This window comes from Anomaloglossus baeobatrachus, chromosome 5 (assembly GCF_048569485.1).
Source record: "Anomaloglossus baeobatrachus isolate aAnoBae1 chromosome 5, aAnoBae1.hap1, whole genome shotgun sequence".
NCBI classification, from domain to species: domain Eukaryota; kingdom Metazoa; phylum Chordata; class Amphibia; order Anura; family Aromobatidae; genus Anomaloglossus; species Anomaloglossus baeobatrachus.
Window position 1 is genome coordinate 583,615,455 of NC_134357.1, and position 19,574 is coordinate 583,635,028.

General features: G+C 43.1%; 1 protein-coding gene across 1 annotated transcript in view; it reads left to right on the top strand.

Moving 5' to 3' along the window:
• Positions 1-5,910, top strand: part of LOC142313135 (uncharacterized) — a 69,053-nt gene extending 63,143 nt beyond the window's left edge. The window contains exon 6 of the mRNA XM_075352122.1: positions 3,586-5,910. Within this exon, the coding sequence (XP_075208237.1) occupies positions 3,586-4,272 (687 nt within the window). The 3' untranslated portion in view covers positions 4,273-5,910. The remainder of the gene's footprint in view (positions 1-3,585) is intronic.
• Positions 5,911-19,574: the final 13,664 nt, after the last annotated feature.

The following is a 19,574-nucleotide window of genomic DNA, read 5'->3' on the forward strand; positions in this document are numbered from 1 at the left end:
TACAAACAGAAAATCAGAGGGGAGAGTACCAGGTTATATTCCCTAGTTTTTCCCTCCCTAACCGAGGAGGTAGGCGGCCTAGACAGGAACAAATGGCGCCTCCGCTCAACGAAGGCTGACCTTTTTTCCCCCTACACTGACCAAGCTATTTTGTGCTGCTATACGCAGTGTAGGGACAGAATACACAAAGTGAGATGTACGTAATCTAATATATAAAGCTGAGTGTTTTTGTGTTTGTCCGCTAAAGGAATCCGCACCGTCACATTTACAATCACGAATCAGGGAACGTCATTGACGTCATGTTTTGAGGGGAAAATGTATCCCCGCGCTTTACAGTTAATTGGGAAAAAACCTGCTTACATTAAACTCAATGGAGTTTGGAACTCTGTTATTATAGACTCCTATTATGGACAGAGAACGACACACACAAAAAGAGAGACACACACACAGAAAGAGACACAGAAAGACACAGAAAGGGAGACACTCACAGCTCTGCTTTTATTTTGCTACAGATTATTAATAGGAGCTGTGATTAGTTGCTATAGGCAATGAAGGACATTCTTAGTATAAGAAGCTTCTGTGTGAGGTAATATGATTTTGGTGCACAGATGGATAGAGAGAGAGACTAACAGAGGGACAGACAGACAAAGAGAGACCGACAGTGAGTGACAGAGACAGAATGAGAGAGAAACAGACAGAGAGAGGCACACAGAGAGAAATAGAGAGACAGAGACAGACAGAGAGTTGATAGAGAGAGGGATACAGAGAGACAGACAGACAAATAGAGAGAGACAGACGAATAGAGAGAAACAGACAGAGAGGGAAACAGGAAGAGACACACAGAGACAGTTACTATTCTGGGCAACACCGGGCACTACAGCTAGTAACAATATAAATAGGAGTAACCAAAAAAGTTGACTAGAATTCCCCCAAAGTCCTGTAAATAGGATAGAGTTATCACTGGACATAAACAATGGGTGTTTTTAGCAATACATCAAAATGTACAAATGTATGGTCCCCATGGGAGACATTGAGTCATAATCCATAGTTTGTGAACCAATTAGCACATCACAACCCTTATTACGTACTTAGCCCATGTAGGGAATAAAGGTAGTGAATAATCATAGAATCATAGAATATTAGCGTTGGAATGGACCTCCTGGGTCATCTAGTCCAACCTCCTGCTCAAACCAGGATTCACTAAATCATCCCAGACAGATGTCCGTCCAACCACTTTTTAAAGACTTCCATTGAAGGAGAACTCACAACCTCTCGTGGTCGCCTGTTCCACTCGTTGATCACCCTCACTGTCAAAAAGTTTTTTCTAATATCTAATCTGTGTCTCCTCCCCATCAGTTTCATCCCATTGCTTCTAGTCTTTCCTTGTGAAAATGAGAATAAAACTGATCCCTCTACAGTGTGACAGCCTTTAAGATATTTGTAGACAGCTATTAAGTCTCCTCTCAGTCTTCTCTTTTGCAAGCTAAACAATTCTAAATCCTGTAACCATTCCTCATAGGACATGGTTTGCAGACCAGTCACCATTCTGGTCACTCTTCTCTGAACTTGCTCCAGTTTGTTGATGTCTTTTTTAAAATGTGGTGCCCAGAACTGGACACAGTATTCCAGATGAGGTCTGACCAATTCAATAATCAATCAGCTGTTATACCGGATCTCTAAATATTATCTGATTAACATAAATTACTCTGGTCCCACATGATCAATCATCCATATCGATCAAGAACCTCATCAAGGCTTAAAGTCAGTCAGTTAATTACTGATTCTGCTGACCGCGTATCCACCATATGTAACATCAATGAGCATTAGTAGCCAGTTTGCACATGGAGTCGCTATTGACTCCATCTGCAATCTGGTTGCGGATGCCCCTGATTACCATTGTGGAAGGGGGTAAATGTGTTGGGTCCTAGCTATAGAGCACTTTGCCATTTATGTACAGCCTTGTTATTCCACATTGATGTGTCCTAGCTATAAGCTAAGTATTTTACATTGAGCATAATCTGCATTTATGCATAGCCTTGTTTACTGATGCTCATTGATATTATATATGGTGGATGTGCTGTGTCATTGACAGCAATACAATTCAATTTAACGGGTTTTTTTGGTTTAAGGTTTTCTTGATTTCTGGGTCACGTGACTTCAATTGCGATTTGCCAGATCACAGTGCAATTTGTGTGTGAAGTAATTTTTACAATAGTAGTCTATGGAGTGTCAGAAGGAGGCGCCATATGTTTGCTTCCTTGTGTGATCCCGCTAGTCAGAATAGAAGTCACATGAACCAGAAAAAGACCTAAGCGGCAATGGACACTTGGGATTTAGTCAGTGAGTATATTACCGCCTTTGCACAATCTTACATACACTGCCTTGAAAAAGTTTTCATAACCTGTGAACTTTCCCACATTTTCTTTACATCCACAAACTTAAATAAGATGTGATATATCACCAATCTTAGTAAGTATTTGTGAAGTTGGTAAAGGAAATGATGCATGATTTTCTAAATAGTTAAAAAATCTCAATCTAAACATTGCGACATGTACTTATGTTATTAACACACAGAAGGACTATAAGATTCCTGGGACATTCACATGTTCCTCTTCCAACGTGGTGTACTTAATCCTGTGCAGTATATGTCCTATTGGGGGCCTCTATGTTGGAGAAACAGGACAGAGACTGAGAGCAAGGATGAGATCTCACAGGCACACAATTACAGACAAAAAAATCCATTTACCTGTGGCCAAACATTTCTGTGCTCCAGGACACAACATAAACCACAAGAAAGTTGTCATATTAAAAGGCAACTTCAGATCACAGAGCCATCGCAGGGTCTGGGAATACAAATTCATCACAATGTTTAACTCTGTGGACACAGGACTTAACCTGTCAGGAGGATTTATGACTCATTATAAAATCTGAGAGGTCAGCTCCAGAGACTACAAGGGCACCAGGCCTCTGATCCTACATGGATATTTTGGACAATAAAACTCACACCACTAATCAAAGCTAATTAAGGATTCACTTTCCAAGCTCAATGTTTGTTTATTTAAATGTCCTTTTACTATGCATCGCTCTGCCCTGTTTTGTGTATATATTTGTGTTTCTTCAGCTATTTTGTCATACCATGCCTGAGGAAGAGACCTGAGATGTCTCGAAAGCTTGCTTTATAACATCATATTTTATTTTTATTTTAGTTAGCCATTAAAAGGTATCAAAACTACAAAATTTTAATTTTGTTTCTCTCACTGAGAGCAATCAATTATGTTATTAAAAAAACCCTTATTCTTAGCAGATGGCTATGCTTGGAACCAAGAAGGACATCAAATATCTTTAGATGTTAAAGCACGTGATCAAGGAATCACACATGAAACGTATGAAGAGCCCGTCATTATCCCTTATGAAAACTCAGCCATACACAGCAAAGATCCATCATCTTATCCTTTTCTGTTGGTTGTATCGCCATCGCAAATTGTGAAGCAAAATCAAAGTGTTCATACATTAATTAAGCCATATTCATGTTCGGAGTGTGGGAAAAGCTTTTACTATGACTTCGATCTTAAGAGACATCAGCACATTCACAAAGCAGAGAAGCCATATTCATGTTCAGAATGTGGGAAATGTTTTAAGTGGAAATCACGTTTTGTTGAGCATCAAATAACTCACGCAAGGAAGAAGCCCTTTTCATGTTCAGTATGTGGAAAATATTTTAGCAATAATTCAAATCTTGCTCAACATCAGAGTATTCACACAGGAGAGAAACCATTTTCATGTTCTAAATGTGGGAAATTTTTTAAACGGAAGACAGAAGTAGTTCGACATGAAAAAAATCACACTGGGGAGAAGCCATTTTCATGTTCAACATGTGGGAAATGTTTTGCCCAGAAATCACATGTTGCTAGACATCAGATAGTTCACACAGGAGAGAAGCCATTTTCATGTTCTAAATGTGGGAAATCTTTTAAACGGAAGACAGAACTAGTTGAACATCAAAAACGTCACACAGGAGAGAAGCTATTTTCATGTTCAGAATGTGGGAAATGTTTTGCCCGGAAATCACATGTTGATAGACATCAGAGAGTTCACACAGGAAAGAAGCCATTTTCATGTTCTGAATGTGGGAAATTGTTTGGCCAGAAATCCGGTTTGGTTTCGCATCAGAAAACTCACACAGGAGAGAAGCCATATTTATGCTCAGAATGTGGGAAATGTTACAAGTGGAAAACAGATCTTGTTGAACATCAAAAAATTCACACAAGGTAGAAGTCATTTTCGTGCTCAGAATGTGGAAAATGTTTCACCCTCCCCCCTAAAAAAAAAAAAAAAAAAAAAAATCACACTTTGCGACACATCAGACAGTTGAAACAGGGGAGAAGCCATATTCATGTTCTGAATATGTGAAATCTTGTTCTCAAAAATCAGATCGTAATAAACATCAGAAAAGCCAAAGAGGGAAGACGCTTTTATTTATGTAGCGCATGTTGAAACGGCCCCATCTACAACTACAACTCAGATTGTGCATCTAGGATCTCAACGTGTAAAGGCTGCTTTACACCTTACGATATCACATACGATATCGTATGCGATCGTACCCGCCCCCATCGTATGTGCGGCACGTTTGTCGCACAAACGATTATTTCCCGTCACACGTACTTACCCTTCCATACGACCTCGATGTGGGAGGCGAACATCCTCTTCCTGGAGTGGGAGGGACGTTCGGCGTCACAGCGACATCACGCGGCAGCCGGCCAATAGAAGCGGAGGGGCGGAGATGAGCGGGACATAAACATCCCTTCCTTCCGCATTGCCGGCGGGAGCCGTGGGATGCAGGTAAGCTGCTGTTCATCGTTCCCGGGGTGTCACACACTGCGATGTGTGCTACCTCGGGAACATTGAACAACCCGACGTACAATTTTTAGCTTTTGAATGACGTGCATGCGATGAATGGTTTTTCGTTCTATCGCAATCGCACGTAGGTTTTACACGCTACAATATTACTTATGATGCTGGATGTGCGTCACGACGTGACCCCGCCGACACATCGTAAGATTTATTGTAGCGTGTAAAGCCCGCTTAAGGCCATGTGCGCACTAGAAACCGACTTTTTCATAAGGAAAAACTGGACCCTCTGAAAGAATCCCGCACCCACGGTAAAAAACTGCACCAAAACTGCAATGAAATCCGCATGCGGTTTTGCCGAGGTTTTGGTGCGGATTTGCTGCGGTTTTTCCGCAGGTTGGTCCCTGCAGGTTTTCACCATTATCTTTGGCAAAAAACGCAGGTATCTGCAGAAAAGAAGTGACATGCACATTAATTCCGCAGCGGAAATTCCGCGGGTAAATCTGCAGGTATAAAAATACGTAGTGTGCGCACAGAATTTTTTTATACCCATAGGTTTTGCTGGGGAATGACTGCAAAAATGTTAGAAACATTTTCTGCAGCAAATCCGCGGTAAAATCAGCAGTAAATATGCAGCGTGTGCACATAGCCTTAGACGTCAAAGAACTGAGATATAACCTAACAAGTGTATCCAGAATAACCACATCTTAAATGGGTTGTGCCGCCTTTCTTTCTTCTGGTCAATCTGACATTGGTGCTTCACCAGCCAAATTTACAATTTATTGTTTTTTCATAAATGTTTTGAGAATTTTTTTTTAATCTCTGGAATGAAATGATTGACAATAAAGGGACATAACAGTTTTAGTTTATACCTGACATCCAGTGCCGACATTCTGTGGATTTGTTGTATGCTGAACACATTGGAATTACCAGGTGTGAGCCGACATAGGCTTCTCGTTGATTATAGTATTCTATAAAAGAACTTGGTGACAAAATATTCACTGTTTTTAAGGCTTTTCGGAAACAAATCCCATCTCAAAGCTTATACAGTTTATTTTTCATCCGACAGCCAGTAAAGTTATTTTGCTGGACTTTGTGAGTTGTTTTTTGAATTACACCATCCAGTAGTAGGCTCTGTTTTATGAGATCTTACCATTTTCTTGGGTCCATTTGTCAGGCAGCATTTCATCTGGTTGAATTAAATAAAACCAATGAAAGTAAGAAAAAGACTGTTCTTGTCATGAGGGACTATTGGGATAGCGGGAAACCGGGGCCCCTAAGCTGACCAACAGACTAGGGAGCGCTGTGTTATTTTTAATGGTGAGGATGTCTGAGTCTCCTTCCTGGCCCTGCTCCTGGCTAGAGATGAGTAAACCTTCCGTTTTGAGGCTCAGAAAATGACATGACGATCCCTGTGGTATTGTGCTGTTCTTGTGTCTGAGTGCTGCACAGCACTGCTCAAATTTGACTTCCATTCTGCGTTTTAAGATGTTTTGTTTACAGAGAGACAAAAAAAAAGCACAACCCACCTCCAGAAGTGTTTTACTTACAGCCCACAGAAAAACAATTCCAGAGGCAGGTGGCCGGTGCTTTTTTGTTATTTTTTATTTCTCCGTTAACAAAACATCTTAGAACGCAGAATGCAAGTCAAATTTGAGCCGATCACACACATCCCGCAGCTCGCACAATGCGGCACAGCACTCAGACACGAGCCCAGCGCGATACTCACCACGGGGATTTAACAATTTTCCGAGCCCCCCCAGGGTGGCCGGGACAGGAGTGTGATTTAACCCACAGAAATAGACAAACAGGGGAGATCAAAACTCTAACACAGCACCCACACACAGAGGTATAAGAGATTAGGAGGAAAATAAGAGCAGGGTGCAAACAACAAGAAAATGGGAGAACTCCACAATAACACCAAGCACAAAACAACTTTTTCTCCAGCAAGTCTGGGACACCACAACTCACAGACCAACACAGCTTAAACTATAGTTGGTGTTGGTAGAAGATTTCTACCAGCCTAAAAATGACAGGAGCAGAAGTGATAGGCTTCTTTGATCACCAGTTGTAAGGAAGCCAAATGAGCCGGCTAGCAGAGGTTAACTCTTGTTATACTGTCTATGAATAAGCAGACAGCAGGCTGACGACCATCAGACGGAGTGTCAGATTCTGCAAGGTGAACAGAGCCTGACGCCGCCATGTCAGTCTGCGAGTTTTGTGCAAAACTTTGTGTGACCGTTCTCTAAGGTGGAGCCCTCCTAATAAACTTTGTGCCCCACCTTGGATTATGTTTAAAGAAACCCAGGAATTCTCGAGGCTATTGACTCAGTAAAGGGGAGGTCAAAGGCGCAGAGGCGTCACCTCCACTTTTGACTCCACCCCCTCTGCCCTCGACCTGTCCTTCCTCAATTTTCCCCTCTCTTCACAGTCCCCCCCCCCTTCTCCCCCTTTTTTTTTTTTTACTCTTCTCCCCTTCCTCTTCCCTCTCTCCTCCTCCCTAGATTTCTCTTTTGATTCCTCTCTTATCCCTCCCATCTCCTTCTTTGTCTTCTCCTCTCACACACTAGCACACACTATTCCCACACTGCTCACTTCATCCACACTCTCTGTACTCCAACCCCCTCTGGGACTTCATTATTTGGCCCCTTGGGCGCAAAGTATACCCTACACCCCTAAAAATGATACTTATAGGTCCATCTTTTTGGTCCCAGTCAGAGGTAAGACTTATAGATAACGAGGGGGCTACGCCCAAGATCCTCCCCAGACCGAAAAACAAGAAATCAGCACTGTTACGGTTGTTTGTTTTATGTAAGCCAATTCACCTGAAACACATCCGGAAGTGAAGGGACTCTGGAATAGAAGGATTTGGGAATTGGCCATATAGTAAGCAATGTTACTGTAGAGTATATGATAAGACCTTGATTAGCAACCTAGTCATTACATGTAATGGAGTATATAGGACCGTTGGACCCGGAGAGGGACCATACCTGCATTTTTCTTACTAGTTTCTCTTATTAGCCACTATGGCTTTCTTACTTTCTCAAAAAATGTTTGTTTATTTCTTGAAAATTCAATAAAAACAGATTAATCATAAACTTTGTGCCCCTTTAAACCGCCTCTGCTCCAGAAATAAAATTGCAGTATTGTAAATTTGATGCGAAATGGAGAACACTGCTCCCTCTTGCAAAACCAAACCCACTTTTCAGAAAAGTGCATCCTTGCAGAATGATGGTAATTTTTAATTTCTTTTGTTCTCGATGTCTAATTTTTACAGAACACTATTTATAGGAGGTGCATATTTGAGACACCTGTACCCTGTGTTATTTACAGAGGCCGCATTATAAATACATACAGTCACAGCTGAAAGTGTTGGCACCCTTGAAATTGTTCCAAAAAATGAATTATTTCTCCCAAAAAATAATTACAATTACACATTTTGTTATACATATTTATTTCCTTTGTGCTTATTGAACAACAAAAAAAACCTGAAAATGATTAAAATTGGAGATAATTTAGCACACAACCCCAAAAATGGGTCAGACAAAACTGTTGACAGCTTTCCAAAATTGTGGGTAAACAACTTTGTTTCAAGCATGTGATGATCGTTCAGTCTTTCCTGTGGCAAGTAACAGGTGTAGGCAATATGAAAATCACACCTGAAACCAGATAAAAAGGGGAGAAGTTGACTTAAGGGGGCTTTACACGCTGCGACATCGCTAATGCGGAGTGGTTGGGGTCACGGAATTTGTGACGCACATCCGGCCGCATTAGCGATGCCGTTGCGTGTGACTCCGATAAGCGATTTTGCATCGTTGCAAAAACGTGCAAAATCGCTAATTGGCGACATGGGGGTCCATTCTTAAAAATCGTTACTGCAGCAGTAACGAAGTTGTTCCTCGTTCCTGCGGCAGCACACATCGCTGTGTATGAAGCCGCAGGAGCGAGGAACATCTCCTTACCTGCGTCCCGCCTGCAATGAGGAAGGAAGCAGGTGTTTACGTCCCGCTCATCTCCGCCCCTCCGCTTCTATTGGCCGCCTGCCATGTGACGTCGCACGACCCGCCCCCTTAATAAGGAGGCGGATCGCCGGCCGTCGCAGGGCATGTATCTGCGTGTGAAGCTACCGTAGCGATATTGTTCGCTACGGCAGCTATCACAAGAGATCGCATCTGCGACGGGGCGGGGACTATCGCGCTTGGCATTGCTACAATCGGCTAGCGATGTCGCAGCGTACAAAGTACCCCTATAAGTCCATCTCCAGAGATCTTTATGTTCCTTTGTCCACATTGTGCAACATTGCCAAGACGTTTACTATCGATTGCACTGTAGCTAATCTCCCTGGACGTGGACGGCAGAGAAAAATTGATGAAAGGCTGCAACGACAGATAATTTGTATGGTATAAGTTGCAAAGACATTCAAGCTATCCTGTAGGCTCAGAGTGCATCAGTGTCAGCGCAAACTGTCGAAATTTGAAAGACATTAAACACTATGGCATGAGACCCAAGAGGACCCCACTGCTGCAGGGAGATAAAAAATCTAGACTGCAGTTTGCCAAAATGTATGTAAGCCAAAATGTTTCTAGTAAAGTATATTTTGGACAGATAAGACCAAGATAGAGCTTTTTGGTAAAGCACACCATTCAGCTTCTAGAATGAGGCATACAAAGAAAAGAACACCGTACCTACAGTCTATAAAATGAAGATTGTTTTACACTCAAAGCTGTAGTGGATGGTAAGATATGGAACCTGAAAGTCAAGACCTCAAAACATTGTTACCCTTTTGCTTGTCAGTCTAAACGTCAAATAGTCCAATCGTATTGCAGCAAGCCAAATACACCTGAGAAAAAAAAGGATCAGCACTGCTTCACTGAATAATATTTGTCAGAGTGAAATGCAATTTTTTTATTATTGGGTTGCACTTGTCCAAGTTATACGGCAGTGGTTTGCTTTTGCTCTGGCTGCTGAAACTGCCTCAATCTAGGAAATCTGTAATGCTCACCGCTGGAGTTTTTGAGGTGGCGAGCGTAAGTGGACCCACTGGACCACAGGGGGGATCCGGGCTTACCTTTTAGTGAGGGGAGCTTAACCAAGAATCTACCGGCGAGGCAGGCACTAGGTACCTATCATGGGGAGTGATAGGATAACCAAAGCTCCTAAACTAACCCCCAGGCTAGAGGGGCCATAGCTGGTCCGAATCTCATCTCAGAGATACAGTACAGACCAAAAGTTTGGACACACCTTCTCATCTCTAGAACAACTGTTAAGAGGAGACTTTGTTCATCAGGCCTTCATGGTAAAATAGCTGCTAGGAAATCACTGCTAAGGACAGGCATCAAGCAGAAGAGACTTGTTTGGGCTAAAGAACACAAGGAATGGACATTAGACCAGTGGAAATCTGTGCTTTGGTCTGATGAGTCAAGATTTGAGATCTTTGGATCCAACCACCGTGTCTTTGTAGAAAAGGTGAACGGATGGACTCTACATGGCTGGTTCCCACTGTGAAGCATGGAGGAGGAGGTGTGATGGTGTGGGGGTGCTTTGCTGGTGACACTGTTGGGGATTTATTCAAAATTGAAGGCATACAGAACCAGCATGCCTACCACAGCATCTTGTAGCGGTGTGCTATTCCATCCGGTTTGCGTTTAGTTGGACCATCATTTATTTTTCAACAGAACAATGACCCCAAACACACCTCCAGGCTGTGTAAGGGCTATTTGACTAAGAAGGAGAGTGATGGGGTGCTACGCCAGATGACCTGGTCTCCACAGTCACCAGACCTGAACCCAATCGAGATGGTTTGGGGTGAACTGGACGGCAGAGTGAAGACAAAAGAGCCAACAAGTGCTAAGCATCTCTGGGAATGCCTTCAAGACTTTTGGAAAACCATTTCTGGTGCCTACTTCTTGAAGCTCATCAAGAGAATGCCAAGAGTGTGCAAAGTAGTAATCAAAGCAAAAGGTGGCTACTTTGAAGAACCTAGAATATAAGACATATTTTCAGTTGTTTCACACTTTTTTAAGTATTTCATTCCACATGTGATAATTCATAGTTTTGATGCCTTCAATGTGAATCTACAATTTTCAGAGTCCTGAAAATAAAGAAAACTCTTTGAATGAGAAGGTGTGTCCAAACTTTTGGTCCGTACTGTACATCTAAAGGTGACAATATATGGGCCGCCTTCCTTACCCTGCTCCTGAACAGCCCTACTCTAATACCGCCTCACCCAAGGAGCTGGGAAAGGAGTGAGTGGTAGAACCCACAGATAAGAACAAACGGGAAACCAATACTTGATCAGTGAGCACACTCACACAAAGATATTAGACAACAAATGATAAGGAGGAATATAAGAGCAGGGAAGAAACGAAATGACGATAGAACGCCACAACAACTCCACGCACAAAGCAATGCAATCACCAACAGGACTGGGCTACAACAGAACACTGACCGTTGTAGCTAAAGCTATAGAAAGCATGGGAAGACAGGCTCCTCCATCTTACAAAGGCAGGGAATAACTGTGATAGGTCTCCTACAACATGTGATCCAAGAAGTAAGCAGCAGACTAGCAGTAATTAACTCCTGCAAGCCCAATCATTAATGAGAACACAAGCTGGTCGACACCCGAGCCTGTCTGTGTAACTCAGAAGCACCAAAAGAGGAATAGTGTGGAGTGTCAGATGTGAATAGTGTCTGTAATGTTAGATACATGTAGTCCAACAATATCAATTAGGACACAGAGCAACCATCCCTCAATTGGGACGCTGCATTGTGTACCAGAGCTACTCAGATATAAGATCAAAAAACAGGAGAAAAATGAGTAGAAATGCTTCAAAAAATATGTATTTGTTTATTATTATATTTTTTGTTTAAAAAAAACATCACAAAAATAAAGAAAATACATATATAGGTATATAGAATCTAGAAAGAGAGATTAAGGCCAAGAGGGGAGATATTAAAAGAGGCACAAAAAACACCTGCAAGAATCCAAATGTTTGCTGCAGACAGTAACAAGGTTTTTTCAAAAACACATTGGTGTCACGTAAAGGATTTAAATCAGCAGTATTTGACTGGGATACCGGCTGCACAGTACATCCATGCGGCATTAGAAAATTACCGCAATTGTATACAGATTTATCCAATGCAACATTTATCCCATGGAAGTAATACCATAAAAAGGTTGCATAAGCCAGATCAAACACAGACACTAACCACACACTGCAGTAGCACTGTTTTGAGCAATTAAATGAAACACAAGTGTGTAAATATACAAAGGTCTAAGCAAATGTATGGAGGGTCTGTGTTAGTCGCTATATGTCAGCCACAGCGTTTATCTTCATAAAGCAGGTGACACATGTGTATTAACACATTATAGTGGTTGTAAACAGGGTCCTGTCACACACAGTGTCCGGCACTGCCCAACATCAATCAGTACATTACACATCAGATCAACGTCATATTAATGTTAGACATGATGTTTTGTTTTTTTTTAAACTCGTTTTATTGAAGGTTAAGTAAGACATTACATTATAGGATGAGTCAGCAATTTGTACTTTACAAGAATACACGTATACTGTTTGATAATCAGGGTAATAAAGCGGTAACAATTAAATCAACCTCTATCACTTTCCATCTGGCCTTAGCACATTAATCATTGCAGAGGTGTCTGTTCGCGCAACATATCCATTCTGAGGCAAAAAGCCCATGCCAATAAGAGAGGCGCAACCCAGATTACAGAGATCTCGTTATATCCCCAATACAGTATATCATAAATCACGTAATTCTCCTTTCCACCCATCGGAGCACCATTAGTTATTATCACGCTAGTACCGACTGTAGGCTATCAGCTAGGGAGCCGGGTGATCCTCCGGTCAAGGGCGAACCCATCCAACTACCCCATATTTTGTCGAATTTATTCAAAGAACCTCTTACTTATAAACATAGTGTTCTGACGGAATTATAGCATTTACCAATGCAATCCATGAGGCTCTAGTTGGAGGGTGAGTGCTCATCCAATTTAGTATAATTCCCTTCCGGGCCAAAAATAATACCTTTTTTATTAGCAAATTTTCATTTTGGGACCAGGAGCGTACATCCACCACCCCAAATAGACACAGAATTGGGCTCAAAGCAAACTCCTTTCTGAAGTATGGTGGAAAGAGTCGCTACAACCTCACTCCAATAGGAGAGAATGACCCGGCAGTCCCATATCATGTGCCAGAAATCAGCACCGTCTCTCCCGCATCTCGGACAACCCATCCCCACCAAATTATTCGCCTTTTTCATCTTGTTTAGTCTCTGAGGAGTAATATAACTTTGGTGTATTATGTACAACTGAATTAGTCTGTTATTGACTGCAGGAGAGACCAGCGTGTGGGATTCGACAATGTCGTCCCACACTACATCATCAATTTCAGGGATCCTGGCACTCCACCTCTCCCGGACAGAAAGAGGGCTGTTCATGGCCTTGGCCCGGATAAGGGAGGAGTACAATTTAGAAATAAGGCCTCCAGGGCCCTGTGATCTGATAATTCCAATGATTGGAAAGGAAGAGAATCTAATCCCACGACCAGAGAACTGAGCCCGAAAGGCGTGCCTAATCTGGAGATACTGAAACCCATGTGATTCCGGCAGATCAAATTCTGCACGCAGTTGTGCAAAGGGGCGGAGTTCACCATCCCGGATCAGTGATCCCAGGGAGACTATTCCCCGATTCCTCCATTCACCAAACCCCGGCAGTCCACAAAAGTGAGGAAGGTCCAGGTTATCCCATAAGGGTATCTCAGTTGGCATATCCTGAAATCCGAAAATGGCTTTAGCCTCTTTCCAGACCCTGGCCCCCAGTTTGTGTATTGGAAGGACCCGACCCTCAGGAGCCCTCTTGTGGTCCGCCAGACATGATGTTTAAGGCAGTGAGAGCACCGGTACAACAGGAACCAGGAATACCACAGTACATGATCTGCAGAGGAGTCGGTCTAGCAGGTTAGTCAGGTGAGGAAGGGTTAAATCCCAAAGAAACGCCAACGTACGTTTCACAAATTGCTTGTGTATTGTTGCTTCATCGGGGAGTGACTGATCGCAAAGGTCGGCTAGTTTAAATAGCCGCCAGTCCCATGAAAGCAGCTGTTTCCTGTCAAAGGATTTGAACGGCGCATGCGCCCATGGCGCTCTCAAGATCTGGAAACCCCCACACGCCGTCATGGCTCCGGCGCGTGCGCGGGAGCAGGAACGCGTCTCCATAGCACCCGTGCCACACGCAACCCAGAGACGGCCGGGAGGAAGGCGGACCTCAGGCGCAAAGCGCGCGCGCGCACATCCATGACAGGTACAAAAGGAAAACATAGTATATTATAACCACAGACACACTGCGGCCACATGTTAAGTAAAGGTGCAATATCAATAATATCTAAGGCACAGTCGCCATCAGAGCACTATATCAACATGGGTACAGGTAAATTCTATTAAGGGACACATATATGTGCAGTCCGGTGTCCATGGACGCATGCTCCATTCAAATCCTTTGACAGGAAACAGCTGCTTTCATGGGAGTGGCGGCTATTTAAACTAGCCGACCTTTGCGATCAGTCATTCCCCGATGAAGCAACAATACACAAGCAATTTGTGAAACGTACGTTGGAGTTTCTTTGGGATTTAACCCTTCCTCACCTGACTAACCTGCTAGACCGACTCCTCTGCAGATCATGTACTGTGGTATGTATAGGGTTCCTGTTGTACCGGTGCTCTCACTGCCTTAAACATCATGTCTAACATTAATATGACGTTGATCTGATGTGTAATGTACTGATTGATGTTGGGCAGTGCTGAACACTGTGTGTGACAGGACCCTGTTTACAACCACTATAATGTGTTAATACACATGTGTCACCTGCTTTATGAAGAAAAACGCTGTGGCTGACATATAGCGACTAACACAGACCCTCCATACATTTGCTTAGACCTTTGTATATTTACACACTTGTGTTTCATTTAATTGCTCAAAACAGTGCTACTGCAGTGTGTGGTTAGTGTCTGTGTTTGATCTGGCTTATGCAACCTTTTTATGGTATTACTTCAATGGGATAAATGTTGCATTGGATAAATCTGTATACAATTGCGGTAATTTTCTAATGCCGCATGGATGTACTGTGCAGCCGGTATCCCATTCAAATACTGCTGATTTAAATCCTTTATGTGACACCAATGTGTTTTTGAAAAAACCTTGTTACTGTCTGCAGCAAACATTTGGACTCTTGCAGGTGTTTTTTGTGCCTCTTTTAATATCTCCCCTCTTGGCCTTAAGGCTACTTTACACACTGTGATATCGGTCCCGATATCGCTAGTGTGGGTACCCGCCCCCATCTGTTGCGCGACACGGGCAAATCGCTGCCCGTGTCGCACAACAGCTGTCACACATACATACCTGTCCGGCGACGTCGCTGTGACGGGCGAACCGCCTCCTTTCTAAGGGGGCGGTCCGTGCAGCGTCACAGCGAAGTCACTGAACCGCCGCCCAACAGCAGCGGAGGGGCGGAGCTGAGCGGGACGTAACATCCCGCCCACCTCCTTCCTTCCTCATAGCGGCCGGGAGGCAGGTAAGGGGAGCTTCCTCGTTCCTGCGGCGTCATACGCAGCGATGTGTGCTGCCGCAGGAACGAGGAACAACCTCGTTACTGCTGCAGTAACGAGATTTGAGAATGGACCCCCATGTCGCCGATTAGCGATTTTGGACGTTTTTGCAACGATGCAAAATCGCTTATCGGTGTCACACGCAACGGCATCGCTAATGCGGCCGGATGTGCGTCACGAATTCCGTGACCCCAACGACTCCGCATTAGCGATGTCGCAGCGTGTAAAGCCCGCTTTACTCTCTCTTTCTAGATTCTATATACCTATATATGTATTTTCTTTATTTTTGTGATGTTTTTTAAACAAAAAATATAATAATAAACAAATACATATTTTTTGAAGCATTTCTACTCATTTTTCTAATGTTTTTTAGTGTCTGTAATGTGTAGGATACTATTTGTATAGAGTCTAGTGCAAGGGAACACAGGTTCTGCAAATTGTTCTTGTATTACCTCATACAAGTAAATGCACACAGCAGAAGATTGTTTAGATGAGTTGCAGAATACAGAAGCTCAGAATCACATTAACAAGGCATAAACTTTCAAAAGGTATTGCAAATGTCTCTATGAATAGTTCAGAGTCTCTCTTACTTTAATGTAAGCGTCAATGGCAATGCAGGTGGGAACCTGGGTGGAGATGAACTCCAGGAATAATTGACCGAGGACGGCTCCAGTTACTAGAGGAATCAGCAAATGCTGGCAGGTAGCAGGGGAACCCCTAGCGGAGCAAGAACCAGCTGAAAAGTAGTCAGTCCTAGTAGCGTCAGGAGGGTTGATTACATACAGGCTGCAAACAGGATTCAGAAGCATTGGTCAGTCAGCTGAGGCAGCATAAGCAAGTAATTGGAAGGAAACAGGGCGGGAACGTAGAAGCTGAGGAATCCATATTGAGTGAGGGCAGCAGAACAGGAAGCACGATGACCGACGGAAAAAAAACAGATTAAAACAAAATAACAGAAAACAAGGCAAAAGCCTGAAAACCTCACATTACTCCTTCCTTAGGGATGGCCTCTGAATGACCACAGACCAGGCTCTTCCGGGTACCTCTGATGAAACTGGCGGGGTAAATGGGGAGCATTGATGTTGTCTACTGGATCCCAAGAGTTGTCTTCCGATGAGCAACCCTGACACTTAACCAAGTATTTCTGCAAACCCTGGAGTCCAGGATCTTCTCCACCAAAAATTCCTCCTGACCCTCAATTAGCGCTGGATCAGGAAAGAAAGGGAAACATATTGGGTACTGTTGCCTTTAATAGAAAAACGTGAAACAGAGGGTGAATTCTCATAGTTCTGGGTAGTTGAAGACGACAAGTAACAGCACTTACAATCTTGTAGGGTCCAACGTACTTTTGTCCCAATTTAGATAATGGAACTCTCAACTTGAGGTTTCTGGTTGATAGCCAGACCAAATCTCCTACCTTGAAGGCTGGTGCAGACTTGCGAAACTTATCGGCTGCTCTCTTATACCTTTCCTGAGGCAATCCCAGGTTCTCCTTTAGAAGATCAAGATTCTGTTGTAGCGAAGAGATTCTGTCGGCCACAACTAGTAAGGGCGTATTTATGGGAAGTCGAGGAAGAATGTTAGGGTGATAGCCTAGATTAGTGTAAAAAGGAGACTGCTTAGTGGAAAAGTTCTGAGAGTTGTTATATGATAACTCAGCCAGCGGGAGTATATCCACCCATTCGTCCTGTAGATGGTAGCTAACGCAGTGGAGATATTGGTCCAAGGTCTGGTTGGTCCGCTCAGTTTGTCCATTTGTCTGGGGGTGAAAGGTTAACCTTAATGACTAATGCCGCACAGAAATTCTGCCAGAAACTTTAAAGTGAATTGTACCCCTAAATCAGAAATTACCTTATCTGGTACTCCATGCAGGCCAAACACATTTTGAATGATTAAGTCAGATGTCCGTTTCGCCTTTGTTAAACTGTCCACCACCACCAAAATAGTGTTCTTACCTTGAGAGGTCGGCAATTTCACAATAAAGTCCATTGAAATGGAACCCCATGGATGGGATGGAATGAGTAGGGGCTGTAATAGATCAGTTGGTGAAGAACGGGGTGTCTCGCACAGACTTCATATGAAGTGACGTAATTTAAAACGTCTCTTCTGTAAGTGGGCCACAAAAAGAACCGAGAAAGGAACTCTTGAATCTTCAGAACTCCTTTGTGTCCAGCTATCTTCGACTCATGAACGAGTTGCTGTACTCTCAATCTGACTGTCTCAGGTACTGTATGTACAGGCGTTGCCCCTGAAACCATACACCATTTTTATTTCTTACTTCACTAGGCGGTCGCACTAGCAAGGAATCCAAATTATATGCCTCCTAGATGTCAGTAAGAAGGTCTTGATTATGAATCACTCCCAGGAATCTGGAAGAATTGTCTTAGGAGACGTGACTGGAATGGTGTCGGTCGAGAAGAACCTAGATGGTGCATCGGCCTTTCCATTGTGTGATCCAGGTCTATAGGAGATGACAAAACTGAATTGATTCAAAAAGAGACTCCAACGAGCCTGGCGAGCATTTGGCCGGTGTGCCACTCCTTGAAGAAGGTGTCTCCATTCTTTGAAGACAGCAATAATGGCCAGCAATTCGCTATAGCCCACGTCATAGTTCCTTTCTACTGAAGACAACCGCTGGGAAAAGAAAGCACAGGGATGTAAGGTATTCTTCTCACCTGTCCTTTGTGAGAGTATAGCCCGATAGCACAATCCGAGGCATCCACTTTTGCTATGAAGGCAAGTTCAGGGTTGGGATGCACTAGGATAGGTGCTGTGGTGAATTTTCTCTTCAGACGGGAGAACGCTTCTTGGGTTTGAGGGGTCCAGGTGAAGTTGGAGCTTTTACGGGTAAGCTGAGTGATAAGTAACACTGCCTCAGAGAAGTTTCTAATGAAATGCCTGTAAAAATTTGCAAACCCGATGAAGCGCTGAACCTCCTTTATGTTCTTGGGTACTTACCAGTTCTTGATGGCCTGAGTCTTTCTTTCATCCCTGCTTATTCCCTGAGGAGAAATTAAGTACCCCAAAAATTGAATATCCGTCTGATGAAATTCGCACTTCTCCAACTTAATGTAGTGATGGTTTTGTCGTAGGCGTTTCAAGACCATCCTCACATGTCCGTGATGTTTGTCTGTGGAATTAGAAAAATAAATGTCCAGATAAATCACAATAAATGTATCTAGGAGATCCCTAAACATGTTGACTACATGTTGGAAGGTTGCTGGGGTGTTACACAGTACAAAAGGGCATAACACAATATTCAAAATGTCCATAGTGTGACTGAAGTAAAATATATCTTTGTACCGTGTTAGCCAGTAGAGATAAAAAAATTGTTTAAAAGAACTGAGAGTCCTCAGTGGTTGATACCTTTTAATGGCTAACTGAAAAGATGGTAATAATTGCAAGCTTTCGAGACTACTCAGGTCTCTTCATCAGGCATGGTATAACACAAAATCTCTATGGCAGGGGGCAAACTGTTGTGGCCATAAATTTTGCTGCAGTTCAGTGTGAAAGTTTTATTGTCCTCTGATTAGGGTCTGGCCCGGGCTGTGACACGCTCGGATGGTCAGAGGAGCTCATCTTTTAACTGATGTAAAAAGACATGAATCCATGAGACACATTCATTCCTGCTCTGAATGTGTCACCGGTCATCATAAGTTTGTACTCCCATAGTCTCCTATCTCTCTGGGACTTGAAATTTCCTTTCAATACCAGCAATTTCATGTCCATGATGCTGGGGTTGGGGTTACAAAAATGTTTGGCCACAGGTAGATCCATCCGTTTTTCTCTAATTGTGTGGCGGTGAGAATTCATCTTTGTCCTGAGCTGTTGTCCAGTCTCCCCTACATACAGATCCCCAGTTGGACATTTGGTACATATAATTAAATACACCACATTGGTTGTGGTGCAGCTGAAGGTACCTGGGATCTTGTACTCCTGATGTGATCTGGGAATCTTTATCTTGTCCGTTGTCAATATTAATGGACAGGTCTTACATTTTTTCTGGTTGCAGGGAAATGTTCCTGTTGGTGTTGGAGAGGACAGGGAGCTTCTGACAATGATGCTTCTTAGATTTGGGGTCTGTCTAAAACACAGAATTGGGG